Raw genomic sequence first — 26,105 nt, forward strand, 5'->3', positions numbered from 1 at the left:
AGAAGAGTAGATTGGCACAAGTTCGGAAGCTTGGTTGCTGCCATTCCGAAACAAATGAAGATTCCAAGATCTTCTGTTCAAACAACTGCACATAAGTACACGTTATTCTGATGTGTTACTCGTTGCCAAGGTATGGAAGAACACCCCAACTGTTAGATGAGAGGAAATTAGTTAGGATGTTCAGGAATAACGCAGAAACCTCCAAGGCTCAAGTCTGCTATGAACAGAAAACTGCAGGAACATCAGCACCACTGTCCACAGCAAGTTGGTTGCTGAAATTAGTTTTCCCAACATGTCACTCTTGTAGTGGGGCATTAATCAATGAGACACCACTAGTAAAGATCTTGCATGTGTGGGGGTTCCCAGCCAGAGCTGCATGGACTCCACACTGGGATGAGGAGAGGCCTGCTGTTGCTGTGTCACTGTTTCTTCTGTTGCATTTTGTCTTTTAGAAAATAAATCCAGTTTTCCAACCAGTCCCTGTCTGTCGTCACAATGCAGTCTGCTACACAGAGGAGGGATATGGTAAATGAACTGGCTCATATACTCTACCTAAGCACTCAAAGCACGATTTTAATGCCTTTTCTACACAAGTGTTTGGAAAGCAACCTGTGGTTAGGTATCATTCCCAAGGAGATGCAGATTGGAGCAGCCAGGAATTGAACCACCGACCGTTTGATTAGTAGCTGACCTGCTCTACTTCCTGAACTGCAGCCATCGCATAGTGTAAGTATTGGACAAAGGATGTTGAAGATGGGAGGAAGAAACGAGGAACTTCAGAGAAGATTCATGGATTTAATGAAGGAGGATCAGAGCAACAGAGGATGATATTAGGGATAGGATGAGATGGAGGCATATGATTTGCTGGTTTAACCTCTAAATGAAGCAGCCAAAAGAAAAAGAAGAAACAAAATCCACAGTGAGTCCGGCTTGACAAAATCAGAGATTTTGGGGGTCTTTTGTCTGCAATTTGAATCTGCTAATTTCCGCTAAGTAGCAGGAACGCACATGACAAACTGCCATCACAACAACAAAGCTGAAATTCTCTCTACGTGCTGTCGGCACGACGGGGGGGATGACGTGAACTCGTAAAATGTGTGCTTACGTAATTACGTAGCAGTGGTTACGCGCAGAAGCTGGGTGTGAAGATGGCGGACGAGGAGGCCGAACAGGATCGTAGTCCTGCCATCGGTATCAGTGAAACGACTGAGGAACTTAGAAAACGGTTGCAAGAATTGCAAGAAATCTTGAGTAGAGAAAGCATCGACTCTCCAGAAGAATCGTCTTCGAAGTATTGTCAAGAGTTTTGTAGGGTGAGTTGCTTTTCTTTACGCTTAAGCAAACAAGCTAATCAGCTAGCATTAATAACAACGCTACACACATACTGATATTCCAGAGAAAGCCCTGCTTTCAAAACTGAGTAGTTCTTGGAAGCGCTCGCTACTTGTTGCTGTTTTGTCTATATCCAGAATAGAAGCATGTCTAGTAGTTACAGGTTGGTGAATACAAACAGGCTCGAAAACTTCAGCTTAAATGGTGGGCATCTGAAACAAACGTTAGCTTAAAGCTGTGTCTGCATGAGGTAATTACCTTTGGCAATGTTGGTGTTAAGAGTCGTTCAGGTATAATGACCTATACCAGCAATAATAAAATAACTTGTTTTATTTATGGCGGCTTCAATTACATGGATACGCTTAGCGCGTCTGGCGGATCTGGGTGCCTAGCATCGGTTCTTTACCCTTGTATGTTTGGCTACATGCTCGTGCACGTGAGCGTAATTTGGTCGCCTGTCTCTCGGTAACAGCCCCAAGGCCAGCAAATTTCCATTCGGCTGGATTTTAGGAGCAGCTGCAGCACATTTGGTACGATTGCACCTGGGAACAGAAAGGAGTTGTCAGTTAATCCCGCAATGGATTTCTGCTGTGTACGTGCGGAACGGAACGCCCGCCTGCAGAAGGGGGCACGTCGTTTTCTGTCTCAGTTGCACGCTGAAGACAATGCAGCATAAATTACCAGCAGTCCCCCTTGGAGCCTGTCCAGTGGCCATTTGTGAGTTTGTGCACCGGGTGGAGTCTACAGAGGTGTGTTTGTCGTTTTGAGAGCGTGAGAGAGCGGGCCTGGGGACTCCACGCGGAGCATCCTCGGGCTCATTGTGGTGGTGGTCTTCAAGTGTGTCCGCCTTGTCCTGAGTACAGTGGTTACGTCAGGAAGTGTCTGTGAAGTCAGACTGCTGATGGCGATGAATAGAAATGCTTTTGCAGATAGTTGATGAACCTAATCAGTTTTATCACGTGCCCCCCCCCCCGGCTTCCTACTATCAGTGTAGTTACTGTACTGACTTTTACTTCGATTTGATCGTTTGCGTAAACCTTTCAGTGCTTTTGTCAGAATGCACCTAGATTGATTTGTCAACTTAAACACAGGGCAGGGTTTTTTAACCTCTGTTTACATTTTTAAGTTGGTGTTATACAGCGCGAGTCCGCTAGGATCTGATTTAAAGTGGACATGAAACACTAAACTTATAAAGGCTCATTTGCATTACTGAGCCCTGCTCTTTAACATGTTTAGCCATATTCTGTCAGTATGGAACATGACGTCATGTGGTTGGTTGATTGCCACTAATAGATTTACTTTAGTTTATGTTGGCTAACCAGTGACAGAATCAATAAATGAGAGGAAAATAAGGACACTAAAATTCAGTTAGTCAAGGGGCTCACTCTAGTGCTGCCCCTGGCTGCAACAATGAGTTTTATGTTCAAACAAAGTGAAAGTGGACAATATATCCTATCTGTGTCTTTAGCAGTAAGCAGCACTACTTTGTTTGGGTAGCTGCACTTAAAAGTCCCTCCCTGAGCCTGGTTGTGCTGGAGGTTTCTTCCTGTTAAAAGGGAGTTTTTCTCTCCCACTGTCGCCAAAGTTCATAGGAGGTCATATGATTGCTGTGGTTTTTGCTGTTATGCTATCGTAGGGTCTACCTTACAATATATAAAGCTCAATGAGGCAACTGTTGTTGTGATTTGGCGCTGTATAAATACAATTTGAATTAACATAAAACTCATTGTGGGCAGTACAAAAGTGGTCCCCTAAACTTTTTAGTGTTAGTAAGTCTGTTAGCCACACACAACCAACCACATGATGTCATGTGGACTTTAGGCACATAAACTTGTGTCATAACGGGACCTCGGGAGGGAAACGGTGTTGTAGAAAGAACACATTCTTCACTAATGGGAATAGTTCCAAAGCTTTCTTTTATTATGTATGAGAGATACATGCTTCTGAATGACATGGAGCAGGCACATCTAGTACACGTGGAGTGGGCACAAAACAGTGACATACAGACATGTAAAAGGTCCTTAGCAGGAATGACTCAGGCCAAACTTATAGTCCCACATATGTTTGCAGACGGAGAGCAGCGTGCAGTCCTCGGTGTCTGCAGTCCCCCGGAATATAGTACATATGCCTCTTTTCCACTAGTACCTGCTTGGCTCGACTCGTTTTGGTTTCCCATTACAGTCGAGTGCCACCGCTGTATGTGACACAAACAAAACAAGAATATAGGACATTGAGCTGATTGCGTACCGACTGCTATACCTATCTTAAAAAAAAAAAAAAGCCTTATCATACACTAACCACATCAGGTTAAGAAAATCCCAAGTGATAGTTAATTGTGCTGCTTTTCGTTTGAGGCTAAAACAAAGAGGTTGAGGTTTCTGTAATCAGTATATTGTGTAGGATATATGGCTGCAGCAGTTCATTGAGTAATTGGATTATAAAAAAGTTCTCAATACAATTCTTTGCTTTGATGTAGAGCTGGGCGATAGAACGATAACGATATGTATTTCGGAATAACTTTTTCTCGATAGAAAAATTAAACTATTGCGATAGACCTCATCTCGCTTGTCCTCTTAAAAAAAAAAAAAAAAAAAGAGAGAGAACAGCCAATCCAAATTAAGTAGCGCAGAGCCGAACCAATCACAGCCACAGCGTCACATCACGTGACTTGTTACGTGCAGCACAAGTGTCAAGGCGCACATGTGTATTTGTTTGGGAAGCAGCTAGCCGGGCTGCCCAGGTAATGAAGGAAATGAGTGCGCCGACTAGAGAAAAATCAACCGAGAGCGTGAGCGAAGGTTACCGAAGAAAAAAACGATGATGGTTCCAATGCTGGAGAGATTGTCAAACGGAAGGGCCATAGAAGTTCCGTAGTGTGAAGCTATTTCGGCTATTTCAAGTCTGACAAAAAACAGAGTAGCGCGCACTGTAAATTGTGCCGAAAGCAAGTCTGGAAATACAATAAACCGGTGCATGCTCAATCTCTGACTGAAAGCGCTAATTCGTCATTCGGCTTTTGTCAGACTAAAGTAACTGTTAAAACTGTTTGAAAAGCTAAGCTTTACAACAAGGAGAGATTGAGAATTTCCTTTTAGTTCTCAGTTTATTTGATATTGACAGAAGTTAGTCAATTTTGTCTGTTCTTCTGTAAAACAAACTAAGATTTATTTTTAGAATTAAAATTTTGTTTCTAAGTGGAATTGACAATTTAGTAGTCTGTTTTGTTTGTTTTATTTTGAAACTTAAACGCTTTAGCGGCTGCGTTTTTTGTAGTTTGCAATATTTGCCTTTATTTATCTGAAACTGAAGTCTCATGTTCCTTAAGTACATCTACCCTGTTGAACTTATTATGGGAAATAAATATTTAAATTAAAACAACCTGCTAATTATTTCACATTTTACTTGTGAGCAACGGCACATTTAAATCTTACAAATGTAGTTATTTGGCTTATATCGTGATATATATCGTTATCGCCTGAAATGAAAAAAACATATCGTGATATGAAAAAATCTTATATCGCCAGCTCTACTTTGATGCTTTGTTTAAAGCACAGCTCTGCAGCGTGCCAATGTTATTTTCAACCAGATCATGCCTAAAATTGCACTGGTGTACTCAATCAAATCAACTTTTAAATGTTTTTTTTTCTACTTTGAAAAAAAATTCTGAATGAATTTAACCCATTTTTTAACCTTCAGTTGCACACAGAGGTTTTTCACAAATGACGATACTGTCACAGTATGTCTCTTTCTGTGGTCAACACTAGACCTTTAATAGACCTAGATAGTGTCTATAAAAACTACTGGTCAAGAAGAGCCACAGGTATCACAGCTTGTTTATTAAATGCAGCTTTGTCAGCTAGTCAGTAATGAGTTGTTGCTGCTGTGAAGTTCCCTACAGCAAAGATACCCCTTTGAACACAAGGCATGCCAAGTTTTGCTCAGTAGCTATCTGTGAATCACCTTGTTGGTGCTGTCAAACTATGTTATATAAAATTCAGACACTTTCTGGCCTGAAAGCAGAGCTGCACAGGGAAAGAGCTGCAGACTGATGTGACAGAAAGGTTGTAGGTCGATGTGGATGAGATGATAAGTTCAAACTTTTATACTTTTACATTCATTTGATAAAATGTTTTTCTTATTTTATTGTAGCTAGCTGTGAGGTCAGATCATGATCTAAATCATTTGTAAAATTAATAAAACCTCTAAACTTTGTTAAATCAGTAAACTAAAATATTCCAACGTAAAGCCACAGAGAGAAAATGTCAACAAGGATGGATGAAGCAGTTGTGAGTTTGGATTTCTTCCTTCAAGATTTCAAAGACCTGCATGTTAAGTTAACTGGTTGAAGTTATCAAATTAATATGTGATTGTGGCTTTTATTGTTAAGCACTGAGAGTGAGTGGGTGTGTGGATCAATGCTTGTCCAGAATCCAGCAGAATCTGTACACTGTAACACTTGTTCATTAAACTGACTTCACATGCACTCTACATGCTCCTTGATCCAGCAGGGACTAAATCTAACTGTAAGGATTCTTATTGCCCCCCTCCTCCAAAAGGGGTTTGAAGCAGTTGATTAGAGTAACAAGTGCTGCTGGTTGCTCAGTGGTTTGCACTGTTGCCTGTTGGTATCAGGTGTTGTACATAAGGATGGAATTCTTTCTTCTGGACAGCCCTCACGTGAAGGTCATTAAGGAAATGTTTAAGTGGACAACCCCCAGTGTGGCAACATAGCCTGTTTTTCAGCAATTATACCTCGGCTCTCATGCCCAATTCCTGCATTAATATCCAAACTTCCTGTGCTTTCATAATAATCTATCCAAAGATGGTGTTTGTTTTTATCATTGGAGATTGTTTAGTTGTCACAAAATGGTTTCATAAATCTCCAGCTCTGATGAGCTGCCTGTCATCATGTCAGAAATCTTTTTGTTTTCTTTAATGCTTATTTCCAGGTTCCTCCATCGCATTGTCTGTGACAGGCAGGCTTTTGGGCTTTTACCCTGAAGCCTGGCTGTCTTCCCTGCAGGAAAATGAGACGGGAAGATGAGGAATACTTTATTTAAACACCTGTTGTAATATTATTTTCATTAGGATTAAAGTTTAGTGAATGGACTGGCTGTTGTACAGGGCATCTCTACTCTTTTGAAATGCAGTCTTGCTTGTGACCAGGCAGATTGCACAAGGCAAAAATATGAAGTCTTTATAGTCAGAACTACAGAAACTAGTGTTTTCTGTGGAAAGGCTGTAGCTTTGTCAGATTGTTGTTCGGAGTGTACTCGTCTTTTAGCCCAGATCTTTCCAACTGCCTGTTTTCAAACTGCTGGTAGGTTTTTCTTTTCATTGTTGTTAAGTGAGTGACTTTGGTTCCCCTTGCAGACATTGTTGGAGTATGCAGGTCGGTGGAGGGTGGAGGAGGAGCCTTTGCCTCTGGTGAAAGTGTACACGGTGGCCCTGCTGAACTATGCCCATGCCTCTCCATACCTCTCTCTGCAGTGTGAAAATGTTTCTCTTGTGGTTGAGAGACTCTCACTGTAAGTATAACTGCAGATACAGACTTTACATTCATGGAACTTTTGTTGGATACTGTCTTGTAACAACGTTACGTTACACATTTTCCTGTAAAATCAGTCCATCAGAGGTCAGTTTGCTGTTTCTGTGGTTCGGTCTACAGGAGTTTCCTCGAGCTTATACTCTCACTGAAGGATATTCCACATGCCGTATGGAACGAGTTGAAGTCATGTGTTCAGGTAAAGAAGATATCAGCTTTCCAAATAAAGTATTCAAAATGTCTGGTCTAAGCTGGACTTCATAAGCATGCTTTTGCTACTCACATTCAGACCTCATGGAGTTTTCCTGTTGTGTACAGTTTGCTCACAGCAAGCTTAAACAGAATGGAATCGCTCAGCTGTCCCTGTTGTCTGCTTTGGGCGAGTATGATGGTGTTTGGTCCAACAGGACGCTGCAAGGCCTTCTGTCCAATGAAAACCTTCCTACAGAACAAGGTGAGTGCAGGCCTCTTTTTCACATTGTGTTGTTATTTGGAAATATCCTGTGCTTTTAATTAAATTTTAATTAAATACTAGTAATAATGTAACATAATAATGTGCTTTGTGCAGCATCTTTGAAACCATAGTGTGCTTTATAGAACAAACTGAACTGGTTAATGGTCAGAGTGATTAACACTGCAGGTTGAACAGTAAAAATTGAAGTTGACAACCTCAGTTCTTACTTTTCAGTTCAAATTAGAGATGAGATAAAACTTTATTAATCCCTCGGGTGGGTTCCTCTGGAAAATTCAGTAATTTGAGTAACTTCAAATCATCAGTTCCAAGCCCAGTGATGGGCAGCCATTTATCGCAACAACATAAGCACAGTTAAGTGACTTAAGTTAGTGATCACCTGATCCAAACGATAAGCTTCACCAAAAAGAAAGTTAAAGTTTGATCTTAAAAGAACAGGTGAATACTCTACCTCCCATCCTGTGCTCTAAATCTCTCCGTACATAAGGTGCATGCTGACAGAAATGCTGTTTGGATCTTGCTTGTCAAGTTGTCATGTATTAGTCGAGCCTGGAAGTAAGAATTCTTCTTCGGTGTCACTGCGACAGCAAGCTCCAAATTTTGACAGTATTGCTCAGATGAAAGTGTGTAGTTTGTTTTGTTTATGAGAGGCAAAGGACATTTCCTAGTTACAAATGACTTGAAGATTCCTCACTGTCACTGGAGGCCCAATTAATCACAACAAGAGGATCTAGTTAGACCCCATGTTCCACATCTTCAAGTACAATAAGTGAAAAGGCTTTAAAGTAGATTTTATGCACCCTCTGCATTAGTAATACTGTGTTTAAGATTTTACTGGAAAAAAATGTTTCCAATATCTGGAAAAGATACTGAACATGAATTTAAAAAAAAAAAAAAAAATCCATATTGAATGTTTCAGTTGAGGAATTCCTAGCACAGGAGGGACTCGTACTGTTGGGGATGAGAGTGAAGCAGCTGATGAAGGAGAAGCAGCTAGAGAAGGCTGCACTGCTGGCAAAGACCTGCTGCCAGTCCTCAGCCTTCCAAGTGAACGGGTCCTTCAAGCAGCTGTATCTTGTGTGCCTCTGTGGTACTGCAGACCAGAATCAGCTTATGGAGGAGGTGAGATTCATTGGATTGTTTAATTATGCATAAAGTGCTTTGGTCACACCTAGTAGCAGGTTAAGTTTTATCTGTTTTCATAGACTTTCAACCTGAGGGTTTCATCTGTCATCTGCTGTTTATCCTACACAGGCCAGCAGTTGTGTTTTTGGACTTTGTGTTTGCGTGTTAGGAATCAGGGGTTTGTTTGAAAAGCAGGTTTAGTGGGAAAACTGAGATTTTATGTCTAAGTAAGGGGAAAGTTGTACAGAGAGCACTAACGTAAGCTGGTTGGTTCCCTGCAGCTCAAGCACACTTGGGTTATGCATCAGAACAATGATCTATAATACACCAGCAAGTCTGAAAAATGAAGTGAAGGTTTTGGAGTAATCTAGTCATAGTAAGCCCAGTTGAGATGATTCGGCATGACCTTAAACAGACGGTTCATGCTCAAAACCTCTTCAGTGGCTGAAAATGAAAACAATTCTCCAAAGAATAGTGGAACAAAATTTCTCAACAATGATTTGAAAGAGTAATCGCTAGTTACTGCAAATGCTGGAGGTTTATCAGGTTTATAGGGCAAAGACTTTTTCACACAGGGCCATGTAGGTTTGAAAACCTTTTTACATTTTACAAGTGCATTATGTATTTAGTCAGGTTATCTTTGTCTGATACTAAAGTTGTGTAACAAATATGCCAGCAAAGTTGGGAAAAGGACAAATACTGTTTTTACAACATTGTATTAAAAATTGTGATAATATGAAAGGGTTCCTGTGTGTGTGATTATCTAGTATGAGCCTTTAAAGTTTCAGTATTTTCAAACACATTTTCAAGCTACAGTCACTGAATGCTGTCGAGCAACATTTTAAGGTGTCTCAAGTTTAGCTCTTAGCTCCACTGGTATTAAAAAGGTAACTTGGCACATCATGATGTCACTTTGCTGCTAGCCTTATTTGTGTCCTTACTCTATCTGACCAGAATTGGTGCTGTTTTCTTATGTTTTCCTGTAATAGGTAGGCAACATATAAAAGTTTCTGAGACCTTTGGTATTGGAGGGCTACAAAATTACTGAACGATGAGTTCCATCACTTGGGTGATTCAATATGTGGTTATGTTGTTTCTATCTGTAAAGCTTTCAAAGGAGGACTGCCGTGATGCATTAGAGATGATTTGCAACCTAGAGTCTGAGGGAGACGATAATGCAGCTTTCAGTTTATGCTCGGCCTTCCTGACCCGGCAGCTTCTCCAAGGAGACACGTACTGTGCTTGGTAAGAAGAAAAGTTCTCAGATTTGATGCTGACCACTACATTATTATTATTATTATTATTATTATTATTATTATTATTATTATTGTTATTATTATCATTATTAGTATTATTATTATTGGGTTTTTTTATTTTTAGAAAAATAAGAAATAAGTAAAGTTATATACTTTTTCTTCTTTTTTCCTCCATATCGTTGGGTACTGTTAGGAGGTTGATGATATAATCAGTATTTGAGCAAGTTGTCTGTCTTCTAACCAGGGAACTCACTCTGTTTTGGAGCAAGCTGCTGAAGCGATTGGAACCATCAGAGCAGGCCTTTCTTGACAGATGTCGCCAGATGTCTTTATTGTCAGTTACTGTGTACCACATTCTGTTCCTCATCAAGGTCATTCAGTCAGAGGTTAGTGGAAAGTCATCTGCTTCAGTATATTCAAACTTTTGGACCCACTGATTGACTGCTACTGCTATCCTTTACCTTTGAGCTATCCACACCATATTGCCAAAAGTATTCACTCACCCATTTAAATTATTGAGTTCAGGTGTTCAGATCACGTTTGTAGAATGAATCACTTAGGCATGCAGACTGCATCTACAAACATTTGTGAAAGAACGAGTGGTTCTCACAAGCTCAGTGAATTCCAGCTTGGTACTGTGATAGGATGTCTCGTATGCAATCCAGTGCAAGTCCAGTCGTGAAATGTCATTGCTACTAAATATTCCAAGTGATTGGGAACAACAGCAACTCTGCCATGAAGCAGTAGGCCACATAAAATCACAGTCAGCATAGAGGTTGCCAACTTTCTGCAGAGTCAATAAGAACAGAACTCCAGACTTCATGTGACCTTCAGATTAGTTTGAAAGAACAGTACGTAGAGAGCTTCATTGAATGGGTTTCCTTGGCCGAGCAGCTGCATCCAAGCTTTACATCAACAAGCGCAATGTAAATGGACTCTACAACAGTGGCGACATGTTCTCCTTTTGCTAAAGTATATAGTTAGTGCTGGATCAGGTGACCCTGAATCCTCCCTTAGTTATGCTGCAATAGGCGTAGGCTGCTAGGGGATTCCCATGATGCATTGAGTATTTCTTCTTATTATTGTAGAGTCTACCTTAGAATATAAAGCACCTTGAGGTGATTGCCGTTGTGATTTGGGGCTGTATAAATAAAATTGAATTGAGTGATGAATTCACGTGTCTCCATCTGGAATCCAACAGACGAGTCTGGGTTTGGCAGTCACCAGGAGAATGGTACTTGTCTGATTGCGCTGCGCCCAGTGTAAGGTTCGTGGAAGGGAGATTATGGTGTGTGGTATTTTTTGGGCACAAAACACTGCCTCAACAGCATATGTCAGGACAAATGACCAAACATCTTCCAGCTTCTGTCTCCTGGCAGAGATACCCACTCTCCCCTTCACTGTTTGCAATTTTTATCGAACCACTAGCAGCAGCATTTAGGCTAAAGTGATTATAAGATAAGCATAAGATGCAAGAATGTAGAACATAAAATCTGTCTTTATGTGGTTAATATGTTGCTTTTTTTCCAACACTCACAAACCGCTCTCCCTGAGATAATTGCATTAAACTCTTTTTCAAGAGTTTCAGATTATTCGTTTCAAACTGGTCCAAATCTACAGTTCTGACTAATTGCTCCTTCCATAATTCCTCTTCTAGCCCACTGCTATCTGGAAATATTGAAGATTTAGGTATTAATGTCTCTCCTAAGCTTGCAGATTTAACTACATTAAACCACATCCCACTAGATGTAAATCTCTACCCATATCTCTCATGGGAAGGGTCGCTTCAATAAAAATGTGGGTCTTGCCAAGAATCAATTATTTGTTTTTAATGATCCCGAGTAAACCATCACCAGACTGGTTTAGGTCTCTAAATTCCTTTGGAAAGATAAGCCCCCACATATAATCTTAAAAATGGACCAAGGACAAAGGGAGGACTAGATCTGCCTAACTTTCAACACTGCGTCTTAGCCAACAGGCTACACGGACACACACTGTCTTGGTTGGCTGCTGCCTCTAAACATATACATTATTAGTACTGCATGCCACTCGGTAGCATTCAACATTTATTATGTTGGTTGTTGCTGTGGTTTCCCTACTGTGGTGCTCAAACAGATTTTTAGTGTCTTTTATCTTGTCTCTCTTTTCCGCTGTTTTCTTTTCTTTTTGTCTTTTTGTTGAGCCTCCTACCAACTTCTCTCTTCTTCGTCTTTCTCTTTCCTATTCCCCAGTCTTGTCCATTTCGATTGTAGTAATAACCAAATAATGTTTTTTTTAATTAAATGGGTCTTCTTTATTAATTTAGCCAGAGCAGTTCAGAATAAGTTGAAACGTGCTTAAAATAATTTGGCTTTGTTTTTGTGTGTGTGTGTGTGTGTGTCCCCTTCATAGATTGACCATGTTGGCCTGCCAGTGTGCATCGAAATGTGCATCAGGGCTCTACGAATGGAATCAGGTGATGGGAACAGTAAAGCCACTGTGTGTAAAACAATTTCCTGTTTGCTTCCATCTGACTTGGAAGTGAAGCGAGCCTGTCAGCTGACAGAGTTCCTCCTAGAACCCACTGTTGAGTCTTACTATGCTGTGGAAACTCTTTATAATGAACCAGATCAAAAACTAGAGGAGGAGGATTTGCCGGTTCCCAACTCACTGCGATGTGAACTCTTGCTAGTTTTAAAAACTCAGTGGTCCTTTGACCCAGAATTTTGGGACTGGAAAGCGCTAAAGCATCACTGTTTGGCACTAATGGGCAAAGAAGCTTCAATAGTGTCATCGATTGATTTGCTGAATGATACAGAGAGCCCCGAAGAAGAGGAGGACGTCATGAGCCTAAGGGGGTTTAATAATGTTCCAGACCACTTAGTTACTGGCACCTACGAACTTAAAGATGTTACAGACAGGAAACAGAAAAACCGAGAAATGAAGAAACTGAGAGAAAAAGGTTTTATATCTGCCAGGTTCAGAAATTGGCAGGCCTACATGCAGTACTGTGTGCTGTGCGACAAAGAGTTTCTCGGCCATAGGATTGTACGACATGCACAGACTCATCTAAGCAAGGGAATGTACACCTGCCCGATATGTGCTCAGACATTTACTTCAAAAGACACATTAATTCCCCATGTAACATCACATGTGAAACAATCATGCAAGGAAAGGCTGACTGCACTGAAAACAAGCAAGAAACTGGCTAATCCCAAAACAGCTGCCCCTGTTATTGCAGCCTTTGAATCCAAAACGCAGCACAATCTTTCTGTAAATGGTGACCCCTTAGGGTGTAATGGGGGGTTGGCTTACAAGGGTCAGACCAGTGTGGCTAGGTTTAATGCGGAGTGTAGTGAGGACAACATGTGCCCTGTTGGAAAATGCAGGAGAAGCTTCAAATTTTTCAAAAATCTTATTGCACATGTCAAAGCTCATGGGGACAATGAGGAAGCAAAGACTTTCCTTGAGATGCAGAGCAAAAAGGTTGTTTGCCAGTACTGCCGTCGCCACTTCATTAGTGTCACTCATCTTAATGATCACTTGCAGGTCCACTGTGGTGTAAAGCCTTACATCTGCATACAGTTGAACTGCAAGGCAAGTTTCCTGTCCAACACTGAGCTCCTAATACATAGGAAAACACATTCTGTGTTTAAAGCTAAATGCATGTTTCCAAACTGTGGAAAAATTTTCAATGCAGCCTTCAAACTGTATGACCACGAGGCACAGCATTATAAAACTTTTACCTGTAAAGTTGTGGACTGTGGAAAAGTATTCCACTCACAACATCAGTTGGATTTACACCAGGAGAGGCATGTGACTCAAGAAGAGGAAAACCAGTCCTCTGAACAGACCCTACAAAATGGGCAACCCAGCCCTTCAATCGCTGAGCAAATGAAACAGGAGAACTGCTGGGAGAACTGGAGCACTGAAAGAGAGAGAGTTGATCAAGATTGTGGACGGCTGTCGGTACACACTGAGAGTTTGCTGACATCTTCACCAGAACCTGTGGACACATTAAAACAATGTACAAGCAAACATGAAGACACAGCTTTTTCAAGCAGTCATACACACAATTTAAGCAATTCTGTGATTCAGTCTGTCTGTTCCAACTTGTCTGAAACTCAAAGACATAGACATAACTTGGCTGATTATCAAAGAGTGCCCCAACAGAATCAGTCCGTACCTTCATTTGAAGCCAGTTTAAATAATGTCTTACATAGCCAACCGCAGATGTTCTCTAATATTCAGAAAACGGATGCAGTTAATTACAACTCTAACTTAAATTTGCCAGTAAAGCAAGAGCCACCGTCTACTAGCAACTGCTTAACAGTACAGCTGCCTCACAACTCTGTAGAGCCTGCAGTTTTGCAGCCACTCCCTCCAACAGTAAGTCCTCAGCAGCTAGCTGGGAACAGAGTGGACAACTCTCCAGAACAGAGAGAGCGATTCCACTGCGCATTAGAAACATGTCCGAGGCATTACAGCTCCTACAGGAGTGTTACCAAGCACATGAAAGCGGTTCACCCAGATTTCTATGAGCAATGGAAAGTTGCTCGAACTAACATCAAAACAACCTACGTTCCAGCACAGAGCAAATCGTCTGTGGAGCATCTCAGTTCAGTCTCGCAGCTTCAGAACCAGCAAAACAGTAGAGTAACAATTCATGGAGTTCAGAGACAGAACGTTATCCAATCACCTCCTTATACCAACATGGGTAACAGTTTAAGCTATTCTGACCTGCACTCGCTTTCTCCATCAGGCCTCACCCATAATGGTTCGCTGCTAATGGCAAATGTTTTGAATCCCATTGTTCTCTCTCAGTTAGGGAGCGATAGAAATCCAACAAGTGAACACCCTCAAGCGTCAGGCAGTCACAGTTGGCATCCAGTTGCTGGAAGCGAACAAGTTCAAAACTGTGGCTCTTCTCAAGTCTATCCACCTAGCCTGCAAGCGAGCCTGCAAATGACTGCTAATAGTGCTGTTGTGCCGCTTGGTGTCCCATCCTGTTCTGTGATGGGATCAGTTACGGAGAGACCAGCAGAGTCTTTGCAGTCACCACAGAACAGTAGGCCCCAGCCAGTTCGTCCCTCGTACGTGAATGGTGCAAAGGAAGTGTTGGAACAAACTGATGCCTGTCCATCATATTCATCACAAATTCAAAGCAGTTTAGCCCCTGGTGCCGAGATACCCGAACATACAAAATCAGTGCAAAATCTTCTACAGATGAATTTTCCTTCTGCAAACGACGGAATCCAAAACAGTAGTACGGTCCAACCTATAAATGGCCCCATCGTCACCGAAGATGAGGTGCGACGCAGAAAAAGCAAAAGGATTAAATGGCCAGCGATTATTAAGGATGGGAAATTTGTTTGTCGAAGGTGTTTTAGAAAGTTTGATAGTCCTAAATCCCTCGGCGGCCACTTGTCCAAACGAACATCTTGCAAACCCTACAGTGATTCAGAATTGAATCCAGATTTGCCAAGATCATTCCTTGATCTTAATTCGGAGCAAACAGTTGGCACCCCTCAACTTTCTTATAACCCTGCTGCTGTGTGCCAGGAGAAGCATCATCAATCTGTAACAAGTGCTTCAGCAGATACAAAAGATTACCCCACACCTAATTATCCACAAAATAACTTGCAGAAATATGGCAGCAATGAGACAAATGATGATATTCTTAAACAAATTATGACTGAATCCAACATGTCTGATCTCTTTGTGCACACACCTACCCCACAGACAATGTTCCAAAACCCCTGTGTTCCCGTGGGAGCTGGTGAGCGTTTGACAGGTAGCTCAGTAATACAACACACAGAAAATGTTCAGGTGAAGCAAGAGGGCTCATACAGTTCAGCCCATTATCCTCAGCCAAGTATGGATATATTTGCTGGAACAGAATTCCCAGACCCACTGTTTTCACAAATCCTCCCAGAAAACCCTTCTGCGGCTGTCCCCAGATCTGTCCCTACAAACGTGACTTCTGGGGAGATCCACAATGAAGAATATCAGTCTGACACTATCCACACACCAGATCCAGTGACACAGACACTGATACCTGAAAATCAGCTTAGTCCAGCAGCAATAAGTAGCAGTCAGATTGAGGTGCAGAGAAAAGCTTTTGACCAAGACATTAAAAAGAGACTGCGTGAGCAGATTTTGGCTAGCGACTTGCTGCGTCAGAACAGCATGTGTAACTCCTCCAACGCTGATGCTAAAGCTATATTGCTCGATCCAGCAGGTACCTCTTCCAATAATTCTGGATATAATCCATTGTCTAATGATGCAAAGACAGATTTTGTTAGTCAAGGACAAGTTATTGAAGAAAATTCTGTAGTTATGCCACAGACCTCTGATGAAATTGAACTATTGCTGAACACACAAAGTTTTACTCGTTTCAGAGATACTGCTATACCACAACAGGAGGTAATAAGTCCCAGAGTCGTTGTGGCAAATGATCCAGAGCCTGAACCGTACCAACTGTCAGCCAGCCAACAGCAGTACATGACTGAAATTCAGAGTGCATTTGAAAGGCTCAACTTGGTCAGAGAAGTTGCTGATCAAATGTCAGTTTCTGTGCAGCAAGCTGCAAACAACCAGACCAAATGTGCAAAAGTCAAATCGCGTAAATCGGTGTCATCAGCCTTGATTAAGCCATTTGCTTGTGAGAAGGAGAACTGCACCTTTAGTTCCATTTCCAGTGAAGCACTGTGGAAACACCTCTCAAAGACTCACAGCTACACAATTGAGATGGTGAATGTGGTTAAAAAAAGATACGGCCTATATGCTCCTTTTAAATGTCAGAAATGTAGTAAGGCATTCACTCGAAACTCAAACCTCAGAGCTCACTACCAGTCAGCTCACAAATTATCAGCTAAAGAAATTGCTGATTTAGATTTGAAGCGCAGGCTGGCCAAAGATGCTGCGTCCGCTACTATTCAAAACCAACCTGCGGGTATAAACTCTGCTCCAGATGCTCGGTACAACACGACAGTGGAGGACGGGACACACGTGTATCCGCTCAAAGATGCCACAAAATGGGATTACCCATCACAGGTGCTGGGGCCCTGCACTAACACAGTCATAACTAATCACAAGTTTCAGCAAGACATTCGCTCCACGGTGATCTGTCCTTTGCAAGCAGCTCACACGCATAACCGACCAGTGACTCCTGCGAGACAGGCACAGACTTCAACTACATCCTTCCCGTCAGTAAAAGCAGCAGAACAGTGGTTACATGAACAGCAAAACAACTTGCCTGTTCAGCATCCAGTGGTTGGCGACTCCTTACCTACAGTGTCACCTTTACTCACCCAGGCTCTCTTGGCCACAGCTCAAGCTAAAGAGCCACAGTCCTCCAACAAGCATTCAGGTTTCAATAGGCAGTCAATAGTTCAGCCAAGTATAGACGTTACAAAGAAGACTAAAGAGAGGAAGCCCAAGTTGGGTGATGCAGCAAGTCCATACAGACCATACCGCTGTGTTCATCAAGGCTGCGTGGCAGCTTTCACTATACAGCACAATCTGATCCTCCACTACAGGGCTGTTCACCAGTCTGCCCTGTCGGCACTGGAGGTAAACAAAGAGCAAGACCAGTCTGAAACTGCGAATGAACTGGACCACGAGGATGAGCCAGAAGCAGAGTTCCCTCAGGTTTCTGAGTTCAGATGCCAAGTCAAAGACTGCTCCCGTGTTTTCCAACAAGTACCCAACCTCTTTCAGCATTATGTCCAGCTCCACGAATTTAGTCTAGATAAAGTCGGCAGTCTGTTGTCCAGCGTCAGACTCGGCAAGTTTTCTTGTGGCCATCAAGGATGTAAGGAATCCTTCACTGCTTTCAGGACTTACATAGGTCACGTCAAAGATGAGCACAAAGATATAAAGCTGGGCAAACCAGAACATTTAAATGGTTCTTTCAAGTGTGAAATTGAAGGCTGTGACCGTTCATATGCCACAAAGTCAAATCTGATCAGACATATCATGAAAAAGCATCAGGATCTGCACCAGTCTAAATTAAAGAGTCAACAAATAAAAGATGGCGCAAAACAGACTTCAAAGACTTTGCATTATCAAATTACTAAGACAAGTAACGGGAAAGAAAACATTGAAACGAATAAAAAGTTTTTGAGAGCAAGTGACACAAAGAGGGCTAGCAAGTCAAAGAACAATCACTGGGTTAAATATGGAAAACCCTCGCTGAAATCTAAACTGGAGGCGTCCGCTTTGTGCACAAAGAAATTACCTCTGCAGTACCCCTGCATGATCAAAGGCTGCGAGTCTGTAATGAAGTCAGAGCGGAGTATAATGAAACATTACATTGGGCACGGACTTTCAGAAAAGTACCTGGAACAGCACAGAAGTCACTTTATCTTCTGCAAAAAGTTTCCCCGGCAGAAGTGTCGCTCATTCAGGAGTGACGACTCCAAATCTGACAACACCTCAGACATGTCAGACGTCGAGACGGCTGCTGACGCCAGCCTGGAGGGTAGAGAGTATGGATGTTCGAAGCCGGTCCTACGCCGAAGGGCTGCAGCAGGGATCCCTGTAGCATTGTTTGACAGCAAATTATCAAACGATGACATCTCTGATGGTTCTGTGATACTCAAACGCAAGCGAGGGCGTCCACGAAAACTTGTTGAAAAAATTGTGAAACGCAAGAAGATTCCACATCCGACCAAGGCGGACGTGGTTTACAGCCGGGACAAGGAAGCTGTCTCCTCATGTCCTGCTGTAATGCAGGAGGAGAGGACTGAGCAGAGCGTGCCGCTGGCTTCTTTTAAACCAATGGGATTTGAAATGTCCTTCTTAAAATTCCTAGAACAGTCAAATAAATCTGAGCACCCATTGATGAGGAATGTCTCGGAGGCAGTAAAGTGCAGGCATCCGTTCAGCCTGAGCACCAAAGGCAACTGTGTCAGGTTCAGCAACCGTCAGAATCTGAAATCACTGAGCAAGGTGAAAATAAACCTGGACACGGCCTTTTCATCGTCTGTCTCTGACCTGATGTTAAAACAGCTGCAGGACATGCGTCCTGCTGTGTTGTTGGAAAAATATAATTAACACTTTTTTTTCCTTTTTTTATTTTGGAAGCAGAATCTCAGGATTTGAATGAGTAAAATCTGCTGCACACTGGTGGCCCTACATGTAAAATGTTTTTTTATACATCCATCTATAAACACCTGTTACCTGTACATGGTTGTCTTTGTTTTTTAACTAGAAAAATGTAAAGCATGTTTTTAAATACAAAAAGAACATTTGGGTTTAGTAGAAATAGGACATCAGTTTAGGGTGTCTTGATTATCCCTGTGGAACTTGGAGATTGGTGGACTGAAATTGACTGTGTAGTTTGTGGTTGAAGATGTTTGTGTCGTGTATAGTTTGAAATTACCCACTGCAGCCAGCAGCCCAATTTTTTTTTTTCCCTTTTTCTTTTGTAACTTGTGTGTGTTGGGGGGGCAAAAAGTTGATGCCTTTCATGATGTAATGTCTGGAGCTCCTGCATGCACACTGATGATGAAAATGATTTTGTGGAAAGGTTTTTTGAATGACAAACAATGTTCTCATATTAAATATTCACCAGTGTTTTGTAAGTGTGTTTGTTTGGGGGGTTTTTTTTCCCTTCAGTCACAGATCTTGCATTATGCAATTATTTTTGGGTAGGAACAAATTTTTAATCAAACAGTTTAAGGGTTTAACTTACAAAAAAAAAAAAAAAAGTAGAATTACAGCTGTTTTATATATATTACACATTTTCAGAGGCTCAAGTGTAATTGGACAATTGATTGATACATTTTCATGGGCAGACAGAAAGCAAATTCAGGCAGCAAAGAACTACATCCCCATTGTATGAATACTGGATGGAACTGTATGTTCAATTTGTTTTATTTATACAGCGCCAAATCACAACAACAGTCACCTCAAGGCGCTTTATATTGTAAGGTAGACCCTACAATAGCAGCAGAACCAGGCTCAGGGAAGGGCGGCTGCCTGCCCTGACCAGTTGGGGAGAGAGCCAGAGATTAATAACAATTATGATTTAATGCACAGAGGTCTATTAACACATAGAGAGAAAGAAGAAACACCCAGTGCATCATGGGAATCCCCCAGCAGCCTACACCCAAACTGGAAGCTGGTTCTACAGAAGAGGGGCCTGTAAACTGAAGGCTCTGCCTCCCAGAGGCACTGGTGGTCTTTAAAGACCAGTGCAGTACCTACTGAAGTCACAGTAAAAGTATAGCATTTGAAACACAGGATAAGATGACTTGCACTGAAATAACTAAGTGCTTAACTTTTCATTTTAACAATTTTCAAATTGTTAGAGTGAAATTTCTCACAGTTCTAAAAATAGTTAATTTGGCCACCTTCATTAGTTAACTCCATCAAAGCAGGGAATCGGAAGGAGCAGACAGCAGACTTTTTCAAGGGTCTTCTAATCATTCTTTATTACACTTAATATGTTCATAAACAAGTATAGCATTTTATTAATACAAATTTAAGAAAGAATTAACTTAATATTAACTATCCTAGCTAACCAACACCTGTCAGTGTTAACTATTACTTCAGTGGGTTTCAGTTGAAGTCATCCTCTCAAACGTGGTACCGATAAAGGACGTTCCTGTGGAACATTATCTAAAGTGCTTGTTGATATCAGTTCAATCAGTTCCAGAAGGACCATTTAGATATGTGAAAGACTTTTCTACAGCAGACATCGTAGCTTGCAGAAAACATAAGACAAAGCACCTTAAGTTTAGCATGACAATAGCAGCCATAACATTGTCAGTATATGGAGAACATTCAAAATTCCTCAAAAGAGAATCGGGATGTACCACGTCATACCTCATACCCCTTTTCTACAAGAACTAGTATATTTAATTAAACCATGCAAAATGTTATCTTCACACTATGAAAACATTTCAAGTTACAGACCCTTAAAGTACAGAGGTGCAGGTCAACTTTGGTGGTTTGTGAGACTTGGGAGCATCTTTACGGAGGACTTTTAAATAGAGCAACAAACAATTTTTTCAGGCTAAATGAAGATTTTCTGAGTTAGTAAGATAACATTTCATCTCAGGCTTATGGGTCGAAGGTGCATGTTTGAGAGTTACACCTTGGAATCCAACTTCTGATATGAGGCTCTCTCTTCTCTGGAAGAGAGCATCCAGAGTCATATGCAATAAGGATGTAACACTGTTAACAAGATAATTGACCTCTCTGGGAGTAGAGTAGTTAGCTTCTCTGTACTGTGTTCAGACAGTGATTCCAAGGACAGCAGCAGGAGAGTTTGTCAGTATTTTCATACAGAACATTTTGCCTCCAAAGGTGATTCTGCAGACTGTGTAATGTCGCAACTTGGAGATTACCTCTCTCAATCACTACACACATCTATACATACAGCAGGTAAATTAAGTATTAAACATGTCATAAGTGAATATATTTTCAAACTTGCTATCAACATGAAATTCTCACCAGATGTGGATAACAAACCCATCCAATCAACATATGCAAATAAAATCAAACCACAGATATATAATTTGTAAAAAAAAAACCAACCAAACAAAAAACCAATTACACATGGTAAATGGACTGGTTGTCATATAGCACTTTTTGACTCTCCCGGAGCACTCACACTGAAATTTATGTAATACTTTTGACAGCTTCAAGACACCTCCTGTATGGATAAACTAGTCACAGACATTGCTCAGGTTTAATTTTGGCCCATTCTTCCACACAAACTGTCTTCAAAAATCCTGAAGTGGGCCCCTTCTATGAACTCTACATATATGCAGCAGCCTTGCTCTAGCTTTAGTTCTTTCCATATATTTCATTAACTAGACCATTCTAGCAGCTTCATTTTCTTTCTCTGAAGCCAACGGAGTGTTTCCGTGGCTCTGTGTTTGGGATCATTGCAGATGGCATAATGTCTCAGTTCATTTTTCCCATTCATCCTGCTTTCAATAAATAGCCCCACACCATTATGTTCCACCTCCAAACCTCGCTGTTGGTATGGTGTTTTCGGTTTGCTGTCCCTTTTGACTTCCAAACATAAATCTTGTTGAGCAAACTTCAACATGCTTTTTCTTCAGTGTTGGAGTTTTTTGTACCTGTTGACTCCAGGTGTTTCTGTAGCTCCCCACAAATGTTCCTTAGTTTTTGGACAATTCCTTTCACTCCCCTGTCTGAAATCTTGCAGGGAGCACCTGGTCGTGGCAGGTTTATGGTGAAATGATATTCTTTTTACTTCCGGATTATGGCCCCAACAGTGCACACTGGAACTTTCAGTAGTTTAGAAATTCTCCTGTAACCAGTGCCATCAGTATGTTTAGCAATAATAAAGCTGTGATAGTCTTGTCTAGACAGTGAGGTTGACTAGACTATCTAGTCAACCTCACTGGGTTTTACCAGTCATGAGATGTTTCTTGTGTGACTCCTTGGTAATTAGACATCAGTTGGGACTGAACCAGCCGGTATTAATTTGCACCAAGTGGCAGGATTGCTTTCTAATTACTGATAGATTTTAGCTGGTGTCATGGCTGTCCATGCTTTTTTGCACTTATCTTCAATGCACTTATCTTTAATGCTTTTTCCCTGTGTCATTTCTCATTATTATACATAATTGATGGACATCTGTGCCATGATTTCTTTGCACGTGTGGATTGGATGGTGTGACAGAGCTGTGGTCTTTGACTCAGCTGCAGAGGAGGCGTGGTGCAGCTGGCTTGAGGGGCCATGCCAGGGAGGCTGGCATGCCAGCTGAAGCTCATCAAGCAATCACAGCTGTCTGGAACAAGAGTCAACACCAAAGCTATTGACAAGCACACTGAGTGTTGTGAGTGGTGACTGGGGTTTGTTACCTTCACCCTCCACATCTTCTCAAGCTCTTCTATGAGTCCTTGGCACTTCTCCAGCTTCTCGTGTTCCTTCTTCCTGGTGTTGCTGTATTTCGGTATTGCTACGTCTATCACTACAGCCGTCTTCCTCTGCTTCTCCACCACTACTATGTCCGGTTCATTAGCCATCACCCTTTTGCCCATCTATATCTGGAAGTCCCACGGGATCTTAGGACGGCCATTCTCGACCACACTAGGGGGCGTCTCCCATTTTGACCTCAGGGCGTCCAGGCCATACTCGGCTCAGATGTTCCTGTATACTATGCCGGCCACTTGGTTATCGCGTTCCACGTAAGCCCTGCCTGCTAGCATCTTGCCCCCTGCTGTTATGTGCTGGATGTGCTGGACAGCCTGCACCTGGAGTCTCTATGGATCTTGTACTTAGAGCTTGTTCATGTGCTGCCATAATTAGTGCTACTGTGCCGTCTTTCATTCCAGTTTTGTCCAGCCACTGGTTGGATTTGTCGATGTCAGCCACTTCCTCTATCTGCCAGTGGTACATTCTGTGCAGGGGCCTGTCTTTCCATGATGGTTCCTACTCTTTCTTGGGTTTCTGCTGCCTGAGATAGTCATTGACCACATGGTCGGTCGTGGCCATCTTCCTTATGTACTTGTTGATGTTCGTTGTCTCATCCTAGAGTCTGTTCCTTCCTTACACTTAGAATACAGTCAGGAGCTTCCTCATCTTGATGTCAGTGACTTCTATCTACTCCTTTGGCCAACTTATATAGTGTGCGTGGGTGCGTGCATGTGTGTGTGTATCAGGTTTCACTTGAGGTTCTTTCAGTGTCGGATGTTGGCAGTGTCCCAGCCCTCTAGGACTGGTCAGGCAGGTTTTCCTGAGCAGCTGCTGGCTGTGTCCTACACACCTCTGTGTTTGCTGTGGGTTCATTTGAGGCATACTTGTTGACAGTGGAAACAAATGGCTGGCTGTGGCTGTACATCTTCTTTTCCATGGGAATATACTTCCTCGTTAAACATTTCCAAAGCTGTTTCCATACAATGTACATAAGCTCAGTGAAGTTCAGAACAATGCATAGTATGGAAGTGCAACCCATGATGTAGAGGAAGATCTTCTTCTCTGTGGCTTTGGCAATGAAACAGTCCACTGTGTTGGGGCATGGGCTCTGGCTGCACTGCAGCAGTATCGGGACCTCAAAGCCATTATACAGGAAGTAGAAAGCGAGCAGGGAGCCCACCTCAAAGGCTGTCTTGAAGATCAGGCTCACAGTGTAGGTGCAGAAAAGACCTCCATCGATGCGTCCCTTGTCCTGGTACAGTTTTCGCTTGTGTTTAGCCTCCCGATACTCCCGGTAACCCACATGAAGGGCAACTAGCAGCGAAGGGGTTGACACCATGATGAGCTGCAGAGCCCAGAGACGTACCTGCGAAATGGGGAAGAAGTGGTCGAAGCAGGCATTCTCACAGCCGGGCTGCTGTGTGTTACAAACAAAATCCTTCTGCTCGTCCTTCCACACCTGCTCAGCTGCTGCCACATACACCAAGATCCTGAAGAGGAAGACCACAGAGAGCCAGATTCGCCCAATTCCAGTGGAGTACTTGTTGACCCCACTGAGGACGTTCTCCAGAAAACCCCAGTTCATCTTTGATCTCCTGTCAGGGAACAAACCAACAGTCATGCACAACCAAAGTCATAGGATGTCAACTATAACTTTAAATCACATGCATTATGTATGCAGTTTCCTTGTTTCTTTTCACTTTACGATATGTATTATATACATACGTTTTTGGACAAGCATTATGTATAAAAATGGCTATAGTTCCTTAACAGTTCATGCAATCGTTTTTATTAAAGCTAAAGTCTGCACTTCAGACATGTTATGATTTAATATCAGATCCACTGTAAAGCTTACCACACATCAATTCAGCAACAGAGCAACATTACAGAAACTGTGTCAAAGTCTACATGGATCTAACTGCACTGATGTGGACGAACAGTCACCAGACTATCAACCTGACTGAACCCCTAGGGGACATTTTGGACCAACATATTAGTGCTCTACCATCATCCAAACACCAAATGAGAGACCCTCTGGTTGTCTCTACTGTACAGTTCCAGATGCATGGAGGATTGCTGCAAAGAAGCACTGAAGCTGCACACCTTGGAAAAACATGATTTTTACTGATGAATTGGTCTGGTCTCATCTGTATGGGGCTAGACTAATTACAGGCAATTACAAGATTATTTATGGTAAAAACAAATATTTATAATTGATATTAAAATTTTCACCCAACTACTTGTGATACATGATTCTTATATAATAGTAAAAGTGGCTCTGTGATTCACTGAAACTAATTTGCAGTTATTCAAAACTGCACAAACCTTCCCTGCGTCCTTTCCCCCAGGTGGTTATCCAGCCTTGGACACTGGCAGATTCCATACAGGCTACATCAAAGAAGGATTACAGGATATATTGCAACTGCCAATTTTTGGGATCACACTTTGTCACAGATGCAATATTCTATTCTTAAACACAAAACAACAAACACACATACATACACATACGTGTGGAAATACAACCAAGTTTCTTTTTCTTGTCTCTAAACCTGCTGTTGTCAAAGTCTAATAACATATTCTCAAAGGTCCTTCCACTTTTCTGTAGTGATCCAAAAAACTTTTACCTTTTGAATGGCCCAAAAAGGTCACGTATGATATACTCTTATGGTACTGTATAACTGTCCAAACACAGAGAGTAACATCACCCACAGACACAGTGAGGAGGTTGTATTTCTGTCATACAGTAAAGACACAGCAGATAACTTACCGGTGGTGCTGGAGGGCGTTCTTCTCTCTGGTAGCGGATTGTGTCGAGTATCAACTGCGCCTACTTCACTGCTTACCTGCAGGTAAGAGCTCAGCGCCACACCTTTTTGTCTTGTTTCCTACCTGCAGGCTTTATGCTAATACATATATGCAGCAGCCTTGGTCTAGGTCACCTGCTGGTCAACTAAAAGCAAATTGAGTGTCTGTGTTTGTACAGAGATAGAAATCATCACCATGGAGCTGTGTAATGTAAATATGTGCTGCCTGTTCAAGCTCATTGTGGGGGGAAAAACATGCACCGTTTCAGCTGTGTTATCTTTCTATCCTCTTCTATCTGGCAGAACGGACACATGCAACTTTGATGAGAATGGGATCTCCTTACCTGCTGATAAATTAATCATAAGTCAAACCTAAGGCCTGAGTCTTCAAGTTGCCATTTTCATGCCTCATTTTCATTTAAGTTTATTCATATAGCACCAAATCACAACAACAGTTGCCTCAAAGTGCTTCATGTTGTAAGGTAAAGAGTCTACAATAATACAAAGAAACTCCAACAATCAGATAATTGCTGAAGTTTGCTCAAAGACAAATGCAAGTGCAGTGGTAAAGATTTCCCTTCCCACTGTCGCCCAGTGAGGGTCGGGAAGAGGCAGCTGCCATGACTAGTTGAGTGAGAGTATTGTTAGCCCCCACTATGGGTAGAAATCACTTAGAAGATGTGATG

At 41.9% G+C, this 26,105-nt stretch overlaps 2 protein-coding genes across 2 annotated transcripts; one reads left to right on the forward strand and one right to left on the reverse strand.

Annotated features, from left to right (window-relative positions):
* Positions 1-1,111: 1,111 nt before the first annotated feature.
* Positions 1,112-19,291, forward strand: znf292b (zinc finger protein 292b). The gene is made up of 8 exons (XM_031741625.2): positions 1,112-1,313; positions 6,706-6,860; positions 7,001-7,076; positions 7,196-7,331; positions 8,269-8,471; positions 9,583-9,719; positions 9,975-10,116; positions 12,122-19,291. Exons 1-8 carry the CDS (start codon positions 1,149-1,151, stop codon positions 18,767-18,769), a joined length of 7,662 nt encoding a protein of 2,553 aa, XP_031597485.1. The 5' UTR covers positions 1,112-1,148; the 3' UTR covers positions 18,770-19,291.
* A 91-nt stretch (positions 19,292-19,382) lies between these two features.
* On the reverse strand, positions 19,383-26,098 carry LOC116321755 (gap junction beta-7 protein). Its single transcript, XM_031741685.2, has 2 exons — positions 25,383-26,098; positions 19,383-24,210 (listed from the first exon to the last, which is right to left on the reverse strand). Exon 2 carries the CDS (start codon positions 24,198-24,200, stop codon positions 23,412-23,414), a length of 789 nt encoding a protein of 262 aa, XP_031597545.1. The 5' UTR covers positions 24,201-24,210; positions 25,383-26,098; the 3' UTR covers positions 19,383-23,411.
* Between the last annotated feature and the right edge of the window lie 7 nt (positions 26,099-26,105).

This window comes from Oreochromis aureus, linkage group 15 (assembly GCF_013358895.1).
Source record: "Oreochromis aureus strain Israel breed Guangdong linkage group 15, ZZ_aureus, whole genome shotgun sequence".
NCBI lineage: Eukaryota > Metazoa > Chordata > Actinopteri > Cichliformes > Cichlidae > Oreochromis > Oreochromis aureus.